General features: G+C 40.6%; 1 protein-coding gene across 1 annotated transcript; it reads left to right on the top strand.

Annotated features, from left to right (window-relative positions):
• Window positions 1–5359: 5359 nt before the first annotated feature.
• BRS3 (bombesin receptor subtype 3) lies at window positions 5360–9579 on the top strand. Its single transcript, XM_004441629.3, has 3 exons — window positions 5360–5793; window positions 7383–7734; window positions 9166–9579. The coding sequence occupies exons 1-3, from the start codon at window positions 5360–5362 to the stop codon at window positions 9577–9579; spliced, it is 1200 nt and encodes a 399-aa protein (XP_004441686.1).
• The last annotated feature ends 806 nt before the right edge of the window (window positions 9580–10385 follow it).

The following is a 10385-nucleotide window of genomic DNA, read 5'->3' as shown; positions in this document are numbered from 1 at the left end:
CTCTATCTACTGAAATCCTTCAGAGTGTCTCTGAAAAAATGAACTCTCCCATGAATCCTTTCCTGATCCCTCAACTCTCTTCCAACTAGATGTGGGCTCTCTTCCTCCTGAACCATGATAGAATTTACTTTCTACCTCACTTGTGGCATGGAGTCTAGCTTGAGCCTAGGATGTGGCCCTTGGTGGGGTTCAGACATACTAGTCAGTCTGGTAAATTGGGGCAACGATGGTGGGGCTAAGGGCCTCCGAGGAGCTAAATCCTCCTGAGGGGAGGAAATAACAAAGCGTGACAGAGCTGACTTAGGCACAAAACCCAAGTCCACAGTAGGAAGCAGTGAGTTGGAGTACAAAATGATGGCTGTTATCTTAATCTGCCTCAGCATAACCTCCCTGGATGCATGCCCTTATTTGCATCCAGGGAGGATTCTTATGGCAGCAAAGGGAAGGAGATCCTGAACTTCTCTTCTTAACACAGCCTACTGAGGTTTAAAGGCATAAATGATGTCTAATGGTCTGGGATGGTCCCAAATAAGGCCAAATTACAGAGAAGGAACTAGGGGAAGGTGCTCTGAGAGGAGACTTTCCATGGAAGGAGAATGTGGATGGGTGATCCACACTGAGAATCAGAGTCCAGGTCACCGGAGGGGGTCTGGTTTAGGACATGTAGTCATCCTGGACATCTCGTGGATACTGCTCAAAGGAAAGAGCTGCTTCTAAGCCACTAAAGAGTTAGAATCCTTAGGGGCCCAGGCAGTCTTTCTTTAGGACACTTCTGACCTGAGTCTGACAGAGTAGAGATAACACCTTGAGAAATCATCTTGATGAGGATGGATCAAGTCGGCATTCTATGGTGGAACCAGTTAGGCTGGCAGCGTGATTAGGGCTGCCTCTGTTTGATGGGGGTAGTGGTTAAGAGCACAGACTCTGGAACCAGCTACCTGGGTTCAACGGCTTCCTCATATATAAGCGGGGATAATTGAATCAGTCAAGTGAGAGCAGCAAGTGGGACATTGTTAGCAGTTGTGAAGTCCATTTCTAAGAGGCAAGATTAAGTTGCCAGTAATCCAGCAGACTGGATTGACTGATTCATGCAGATTGACGTGGAGACTGTAGGGCAGTGTGGAGCACCCAGCGGAGCAGCAACAGTGCCAGCGGGAATACACTTGTTCATGAGCACAGGAAAGACCTTATGACAGACCTTGAAGGATTAAACAATTGCCACTGACTGTGGAACAACCTTAGTCCTAAACTACAGGTGAGACCACCATCCTTAGGGGCTGCCAGAAGGGCTTGAGGTGGAAAGACTTTGCAAGAAGCTAAAGATCCTGTGTGAGCAAGTGTGTTTAGGAGCCAGAGAAATTCAGGTTTCCCGGTTATTTGTGTCCTCATTTTATCTCTCTCATTAAGTCCTGAGTGCTGACAAGTGCTGAGTTCTAGTTAGGAGTGGAATTATGGGGCCATATGGTAAGTGTATGGTCTTTATTGATTTGAAGAACATTGACAGGGATTAACCTACAGCAGGCTGAAAATAAACCCTGTGGGAATGGAACACATAATTAGGGGTATGTGACAGAATTCAAGGGAAAGGGAGAAGAGAGGTAGAATGCACTAAGAGATCAATTCATCTACTTTATAATTTGTACCTCCATATTCAGGAAGCCTAAACATTTAATCTGATGCAAAACTGCCTCAATCTATTATAATTACAGAAGTTCACATCGACCACAGCTTACAATATTGGGCTTGTGTGAGTGGACAAGTACCATGATCAGGGCATCTATAAAGGCACCTAAATCTGAACAGCCTGCAGGGTTGTCCACTTTCAGAGAGCCATTAAGTTTAATCATGACAAGAATTTGCTTTAACAAAAATTTCCACTTAAAAGATTCAATTGGAATTTCTACTCTTCGTAGAGCCTACCATTGCATAGTTTGTATTTATTCTACCTGTCTCTGCAGAGGCCATTCTGAATAGTAGTCTCCCCTTGAAATATAAAACTGTACTAATAAAGTTTTGAGGCAAGAAATTATGAGGGAGAACAGAGAACTCTGTGACAACAGGAATCAGTATTACATAGATCCAAAGACACCCACAAGTAAATTGCGTCCTCTTAAAATTGATCTAACCCAGTTCATTAATAACAAAGAAATCCATCCTGTTTCCCAGCACAAGAGGATAAAAAAAAAGGAAGCTCTGAAATTAGAGACTTACCTATAGACTGCAAATTCTAGTTATTCATTTTTCAGTTCTCAAATATACAAGCAGAATTTGTGTTGAGTCATAGGCAAAGTTTATTCACTTCATCTTTCTCCCACTGGAAAGATCACCCCAAGCACCCTGGTTGATTTGGGCATAGGTATCCAAGAGTTCAGCAGATCTGGCTTACCAGGGACTGAGCTATATAGTGAGGATTTTTGACGTATCTATCACATCAGAAAATTCCTTTCTCTTCAATGAAGATCCACAGAAATATCGCTTTGACCTCAGTATCAGGGAAAGCCGTGCTTCTCCTGAACAGCTGGATTATTTCCTCCTACGTTAGTGGTTCTCGGAGTGTAGTCCCTGACCAGCAGCACCAGCTTCACCTGGGAGCTTGTTAGAAACGCATGTGTTCAGGCCCTATCACAGAGCTGCCGAATTAGAAACTCTGCAAATGAGACCCAGTCACCTGCGTTTTGATAAGCCTTCCTGGTGATTGTGATGCAAGCCAAAATTTGAGAACCACCGTCCTGTTGAACTGATTGATGGCTGAGGACCTTGGAGCCAAATCTGCAGCCTCTCTCTAGCAACTGTTTTCTAATCCCTCTCCCCACCACCTTAGAGGCAGAGAAGAGTTCTTTAGCACCTGTAGATCTCCAGCTCCTTAGAGATTTAAAAAAGATTTTACCAACACTAACTGAATTGGACTGAACCAGGAAACACAACTTCAGAAAGTTGGTAATTTATTTGATCAACGTTCAATACTCCCTTCGCAAGCTTTGGATGATAATATTGACCAATTATGCACTAAAAACAAACAAAAAAAGGATTTCATCATTTTGTATAGGCTAAGTGCCCTGCAACTTTCACTACAAATGATTAACTAGACATGGTTATGTTTTGTGGGTGAATTATAAGGTAAAAGAAGTAGATATAAAAGCAGATGCATTTGAATTATCTATTATGATTTGCTTGTTAGCCTGGAAATCTCTTGTTCATTAATAAAACATGCAGAAAACCTAAGTCCACAATGCCAAATGAGCAAATATGGCTCATTGTCAGGAACTGAGTGTTTTTCAGCTCTTGTCACTGATTATTAACCTTTCAGAATCCAGAGAGAACCTGTTTCATTTCAGCTCTGCTACTGAGCACTTGTGTGGCCTTGCATGAGATACTTTCCCCCTCTGAACCTCCTTTCTGCCTCTGAAAAAATAGAGGATTTGATTTCATCATCTCTAAGGTCACTTCCATGTCTGATATTCTGGGATTCTGGAATTATAGAGATCCAAGAACACCACTGCTCTCTCCTGAGCTCTCCTGACCAGGTGGAGGAGGAATGAGGAAAGGCACGCTGGTGGCTGCAGCCTGAGATCTTGGGAATTCAGATAATTTTGGAAATCACACAGAAGAGTTTGTTTCTTATTAAACAGTGCTGTGTGGCCATCAGCTGAGGTGTGAATTGGGAGATACTGTTTGCTCTTTGCTAAATCATACGCAGGAATCCCAGAGAGATTTTATCATTAGCTTTGTGAGAACAAGATATGAACTGTATAGAGCCGTTTACTGTAGAGACGATCTTAAAGGGCCAGCCCAGTGCATGAAATTACTTAAGTATATATACTTAAAAGCTAAGGGATTTGGGTTTATCCAAAGATTCCTCCTCCCCATTCCCATCAAAAACAGTTATTTAGCTGAGTAATTCAAGCTTTGGAGATAATTTCATAAAGGGTGGAGGATAGGTGCGGTTTAGGAGTGCTCAAATTAACCAGATAATTGAGTCAATTCATCCAATTCACTTTCCCTGTAGAATTTATTGCACCTATTCTGTCAGCATAAAGAGCAACCTTTGTTTGCTCCTCCTGTTCATTGGCTAGCCAAATACTTTGCTGTTTTTTCATTTCACTTCCCAGACTAACTCTGATATGGATATATTTATAGACACCTTACTACACAAAGTTTCTCCTTAGTTGAGAGATTATCCTCTGAATTTGATCATTTCAGAGAATATTTTTTAGCAGGTTATATTATTAAATGCCTTCAAACTGCTGGCCTCCTACTCCCAAACAACCCCCACCCCACATCCACACACATAAATCACATACTTACATTTTCTGTAACAAGGGGCTTTTCTTGCTGGAACAAAGGTAATTGTCTTAATTTTCTGCTTCCTTCAGTTGATGTGAACATTATGTACATGCCCATCATCTCTGGAGTAACCTATGGTATGTCCTCATTTGAAAAGAATGGTTTTTGGTCTTACAAGTCCTTTCGTGACAGGACCACAAGCAGTGTTTTGTATTACTTTGTTTTGGAACAAGACAGGTTCATTTTAACCATTTTTAAAGAGAGAAACCCTAAACAGTATTTTAAAAAATACATGGCATTACGACAGACAGCCAAACAGTAAAAACTGTTTTATTAGGACATTTAGGACAAAGCAACTCGTGGTTTGCCTGGATTTTTCATCTCTTCAAGGTTGCTTGGATAGTGTGCACACAGCCCTGGGCATATGCACAGAGCCGGGAATTACCATGTGTCAGAGCCAGGTGATAAGCCCAGGTCACCTGAATTATTCCTCCTTGGAAGTGACATCAGCCCTGCCAAAGAGCGAATGATTAGTTGCTTCAGCGCCTCTCTGATATTAAATCCAAAGGAGTGGATTCAAGTCTGTGCTTCAGGGGACACACATACTTATTTATCATGCAAAAGAAAATGCATTAAACCATCTTCTGATGGCAGAGAAATGAATGAATTCTGGGAGAAAATTGACAAGATCTATATAGAGCTTCGTGGTTAGATATGGAAACAGATTCATTCTAATAAACAATAGGTGTTATTTTATAATATCTAGTTATTCACAAGATGCCCCAGCAGCGAAGAACAAGCAACTGCAGAGCATTTCCCAAACCCCCCTCCCTCTGTCACATAAACGCCAATAAAACTCCTCCACCTCCCCCTCTTCAGTGCCAGATCAGTAAGCATTTAGCCAAGCATGCTGGGAGACACAGAACAACTGAAGGAAAGGAGTATCCGGATGTCTTGAATTTGCTTGCCACTCTGCTCTGTTCTACCATCTCGTTACTAGACGTAGGCATTCGACGTGACAATCAACTACATTTGAACTGAGCAGAAGAAATATTAAAGGCAGTCTTCAGAAGAAATGTCTCAAAGACAGCCTCAGTCACCTAATCAGACTTTAATTTCAATCACAAATGACACAGAATCGTCAAGCTCTGTTGTTTCTAATGATACCACAAATAAAGGACGGACCGGAGACAACTCTCCAGGAATAGAAGCATTGTGTGCCATCTACATCACTTATGCTGTGATCATTTCAGTGGGCATCCTTGGAAATGCTATTCTCATCAAAGTCTTTTTCAAGACCAAATCCATGCAAACAGTTCCCAATATTTTCATCACCAGCCTGGCTTTTGGAGATCTTTTACTTCTGCTAACTTGTGTGCCGGTGGATGCAACACACTATCTTGCAGAAGGATGGCTGTTCGGAAGAATTGGCTGTAAGGTGCTCTCTTTCATCCGGCTCACTTCTGTTGGTGTATCAGTGTTCACGTTAACAATTCTCAGCGCTGACAGGTGGGTTTCTTTTCTCAGTTATATTTGCCAGGATGTGAAATTAGGCAAAAAGAAAGGAAAGCTTGTACTTAGCATTCACTGGCTACTAGTCTGCTTTTCTCACACTCTATAACCTGGATGTAAGATTGGAAAATCGGGGGGAGGGGGCATTTTAAATAAAAGTTGGTGTAAGAATGTTAAAATTCTTGTGTTAGCATCAGAGGAGAGGTTGAAATTGTAAGCTTTAGGGATAATTTATTCTCTTTGAAATGTAATTGTTTGCTTGAAAGAATACTGAATCGTGTTTTCTCCCCCCAGTTTATTAAGTAAGGCAAATTGTTCCAGGTGTAAAAGAAAAACAATTCATGCTTTATACATTAGTGCAGCCTAGTGGTGCAATATTGTCAACATTAAAACATCAGCATAGGTGTGAAATTGACCACATATGCATTACCGTCTACCGGAAGAATGGTAAAAAGATACATGCATTTAATTTATTTGAAATTCATCAAATTAATTAATGTCAGGAAAACAGCGAGGTTTTCAGCTTCCTGGTAACTCAGTGTAATATCATCACTTAGTTGTATTTGTTTTCTCTATAGGCATTCAATGACATTCTTGTTTCCAGAGAAATAAATTAATCCTGGTTGACTTTTGAAGCTCTATGGATAGAGCATATGAGAACCTCTGGCAGTAAGGGTGTTCAGGCTCTCTCAGGATATTTTCGGTCTCTGTACTGTGTACTGTGTTTTTCTGTGTTCCTATTGTAGAATGATAACTGTGAAAGCATAAAAAAATTGAGGCTCCAAATGTTAAAAGTGATGCTTGAAAAAGCCTGCAAGAAGCCTGTGAGTAATCAATGCCTGGCAGCACCAGAAGGAATAGCTTCTTCAGATTCTCAAATCCAAGAGGAGGAAAAGCTTTCCCTGTGTCTTTTATGGGTTTTTGCTTTGACTCGTTTCATATTCTATTTGTGGGCAGATTTACTCAAAGGATATGGATTTTCAGGTGGATGTGTCAGAATCAGGAGGTCTCTTTACATGGGCTCAGGGCTTCCAATTTCACCCTTGCCTTGCCCTAAATTGACCTACAGATCAGCTCGGGCAACAAATGAGCACTTATGAACAGGGAAGAAATTAACCCCCTCCTCTTTACTGCATAAACTCATGGAATTCTTTTCTAGGAAGGTTGATGACTGCTCACTCATGAAGAAAGGAGAATTAGGTTTAACATCAGTCACTTATACAAAAAGGAAGTCTTTTAGAACACAAGGTAATACACAGGTAATGAATCACTCTCAATCACACAAAATCATGCTGAAAAATATTTATCTGTCCTAAATAGAGGATCTACACAGAAAATTAGAAAATTGCAAATCTGGAATATCTCATATTAGTGAATAAGGGAAAAGGTGATTAGTATAAATAAAAAATACTGGGATGTATTACGTGTGGTTGAAACCATAACCAAATCTAATTGTTTAATGTTGACTTGGTTACATACATATGGATAAGAGGTAGAACTGGATGAGCACTAAGGCCACTTCTAACCCTAAGATTCTGTAATCCTAATATTTATTTTGACCTTTGCCTATGATTATGTGTTTCTAGATACAAGGCAGTCGTGAAGCCACTGGAGCGACAGCCCTCCAATGCCATCCTGAAGACCTGTGCCAAAGCTGGCTGTGTCTGGATCGTGTCTATGATAATTGCTCTACCAGAGGCTATATTTTCAAATGTATACACTTTTCGAGATCCCAACAAAAATATGACATTTGAATCGTGTGCCTCTTATCCTGTTTCTGAGAGGCTCCTGCAAGAGATACACTCTCTGTTGTGCTTCTTAGTGTTCTACCTTATTCCACTCTCTATTATCTCTGTCTATTATTCTTTGATTGCTAGAACTCTTTACAAAAGCACCTTGAACATACCTACCGAGGAACAAAGCCATGCTCGCAAGCAGGTATGTATTAATCAGGACTCATGCATGAATTTGAAGTGAAATTGCTATTGCTCACACCTGTGAGCAATAAATACAATAGCAATATAGTATTTTTGTCCTGGTCATGGGATTTGGAGTCTGTCAGACCCAAGATTTAATTTCAGCTCTATCACATACTAGCTGAGCAATCTTGAGCAAGTTACTTAACCTCTCTGAGCCTCAGTTTCCTCATCTGTAAACTGAAGATGGGGACTGGATGATATATACGAAATGCTTAGCATATTTCCTGGTGCATACTAAGCATTTAATAAATAGTAGGGCTACTATTATTAGAAAGGGGATGCTGAAGTTTGGGAGCAGTCAAAAATTATTTATCCCATGGAATAGTGAGGAACATCACACCAAGTGAGACTGTAAAGTGAAGCATCTTTTGTTTTAGAAAGTGTAACAGAATGAGAAATACACAGGATGATAGAACTGGCAGGAAGCCATAACATTATTCAATACAAACCACTTACACACAGATGAGCAAACTGAGGTCCCAAGGGATGAAGTGCCAGCGGGAACAGAACACAGTGACTCACAGAAACTTGATTAAGATCACTGCAAGAGCCAGGTGTGCTCTCCTCTCGTAAATATGACCAGAATAAAAAGAATGTTGCCAAAACATTGTTCCATTTGATTAAAAAAAAAAACGAACAGGATTTCTTTCTTTCTTAGATGAGGGGAGATGATTCCATTTACTTCTTCAGTACACAGAGAGCTCAGTGCCCTTTTTTGGAGCTAGTCTACTCCGTTGGTTCAAGAGTGGTGCTCATGAGGCTAAAGCTGTATATTTAATGCCCATGTCAACAGTTATCTTTGCTCCATCTGTGACCACAGACAATATCTTCACTTAATCTTGTTCATTTATCTTATTAACAGGTGTAAGTAGGATTATTTTCACATATGAAGGATAGCACATTGGTTTTTATTCCTTTGACTATATAGCTAGAATTCCTATAGGTTAAAAACAATTTTTGATAGCAGCTTGGCAACTTTCATAAACACCAGAAGAATATTCTAATCTACTCAGCCTCTGCTGATGCAGTGAAAGCAGTTTTGTATAGCACCTATTTTTTAAATTAAATTAAATTTTCAAGAATTCCACTACACTCCTTGAGATAATTGGAAACATCCTAGAGTATCTCAAAACCAGGGGTGGCAGTCTCTGAATTAGAGCTAATGAGACCAAGATCATGGGTTACCATGCCAATTAACGTACTGTATTCTATAACCACAGGCTGCCTTCCTGCACATCCCAGCCAGTTATCTCACAAACGCACGTTCAAAGGGACACCAGCCTGTTAACTGTAAATTTCTATGTAAATCTAGAGAACAGCTTTTTAAAATCTCTGTCAGCTAAATGATTTTCTTTTTTTTATTTTTTGCCATTTTTCTTCCCCCCTATAGATTGAATCCCGGAAGAGAATTGCCAAAACGGTATTAGTGCTGGTGGCTCTGTTTGCTCTCTGCTGGTTGCCAAATCACCTCCTGTATCTCTACCGTTCATTCACTTATCAAACCTACGTGGAGCCCTCTGCCATTCATTTTATTGTCACCATTTTCTCTCGGGTCCTGGCATTCAGCAATTCTTGTGTCAACCCCTTTGCTCTTTACTGGCTGAGTAAAACCTTCCAGCAGCATTTTAAAGATCAGTTACTCTGTTGCAAGGCAGAGCTGCCTGACCCTCCACCTGCAGATACCCCCCTGAACAACCTGGCTGTGATGGGACGGGTCCCTGGTGCTGGGAGCAGGCAGGTGTCTGAAATTAGTGTGACCTTGTTCACCGGGTGTAGTGTGAAGAAGGAAGATGACAGAGTCTAGCTTTTCAATTAAAAATGGTATTTTTCCTCCCAGCGTGTGTATCCGACTCTGAGCTGTGCGTAGGTGTATGGTTGGGTTTGTGTTGTTTGTGAATTGTGCTGAAATCTTGGGAGTGAGGGATCCTGATAAGTAAAAGACAAACTGATTTTCTTCAACGTACAAACAGTAACGTCATTGGGCTTTCTAAATAAAGTGAAGCCTCAGTAGGTATAGAAAGACATATTTGCATACGTCAGTGGGTAGTAAGGGAGGCTGAATAGGAGGGAAGGTAAAATAAACAAGATGACACTTACAACTCTGATTTGTTTCCATCACATCTATGATGCTTATTTCTCATATACTCCTGTGAGTTGCATAAAACTGTGTTTGTGTTTATTATGTGGTGTAAATCTAGAGATTATACTTGCATATGAAAAGGGGATCAAAGAGAGATAAAACATCTCTTCTGTCGCTTTCTTGAAAAACAAAATCCTAAAAAATAAACCTTCACAGGTTTTTTGACTGCCCTTTTCCATTAATCTCTATTCCGCTAAAACTAAAGCTGTGCATTGCAAGGCAAGTGTTTTGGGGTCAGCGAGTATAAAGTACAATACTGAGTAAGGATCTGGGGCAGGGTGCTTGCCTTACTGGGTCAACACTTACTGACTTAATGTGGTTCTACTTACAACTAGCATTGATTGATAATTGGGCAAAGTTATCTTTCACAAATATTGTGAATAACTTGCCTTATTCACAGGCAGAATAAGTGGCCACGTTTACCGTGTCATTTGAGGGCTCCAGGGAAGGACCTGTGTTGAAAAATGTGC

The sequence above is a fragment of the Ceratotherium simum genome, chromosome X (assembly GCF_057802395.1).
Source record: "Ceratotherium simum simum isolate JZ-2026a chromosome X, ASM5780239v1, whole genome shotgun sequence".
NCBI classification, from domain to species: Eukaryota; Metazoa; Chordata; class Mammalia; order Perissodactyla; family Rhinocerotidae; genus Ceratotherium; species Ceratotherium simum.
Note: the sequence above shows the minus strand (reverse complement) of the source record. Positions and strands in the feature narration are given on the sequence as shown.

Bases quoted from the DNA above. Each gene is read 5' to 3' on its own strand.
- BRS3 (XM_004441629.3), top strand. From the start codon at position 5,360: ATGTCTCAAAGACAGCCTCAGTCACCTAATCAGACTTTAATTTCAATC. The intron at 5,794-7,382 runs GTGGGTTTCTTT...ATGTGTTTCTAG, and splicing joins ACAATTCTCAGCGCTGACAG to ATACAAGGCAGTCGTGAAGC. The intron at 7,735-9,165 runs GTATGTATTAAT...TCCCCCCTATAG, and splicing joins AAAGCCATGCTCGCAAGCAG to ATTGAATCCCGGAAGAGAAT.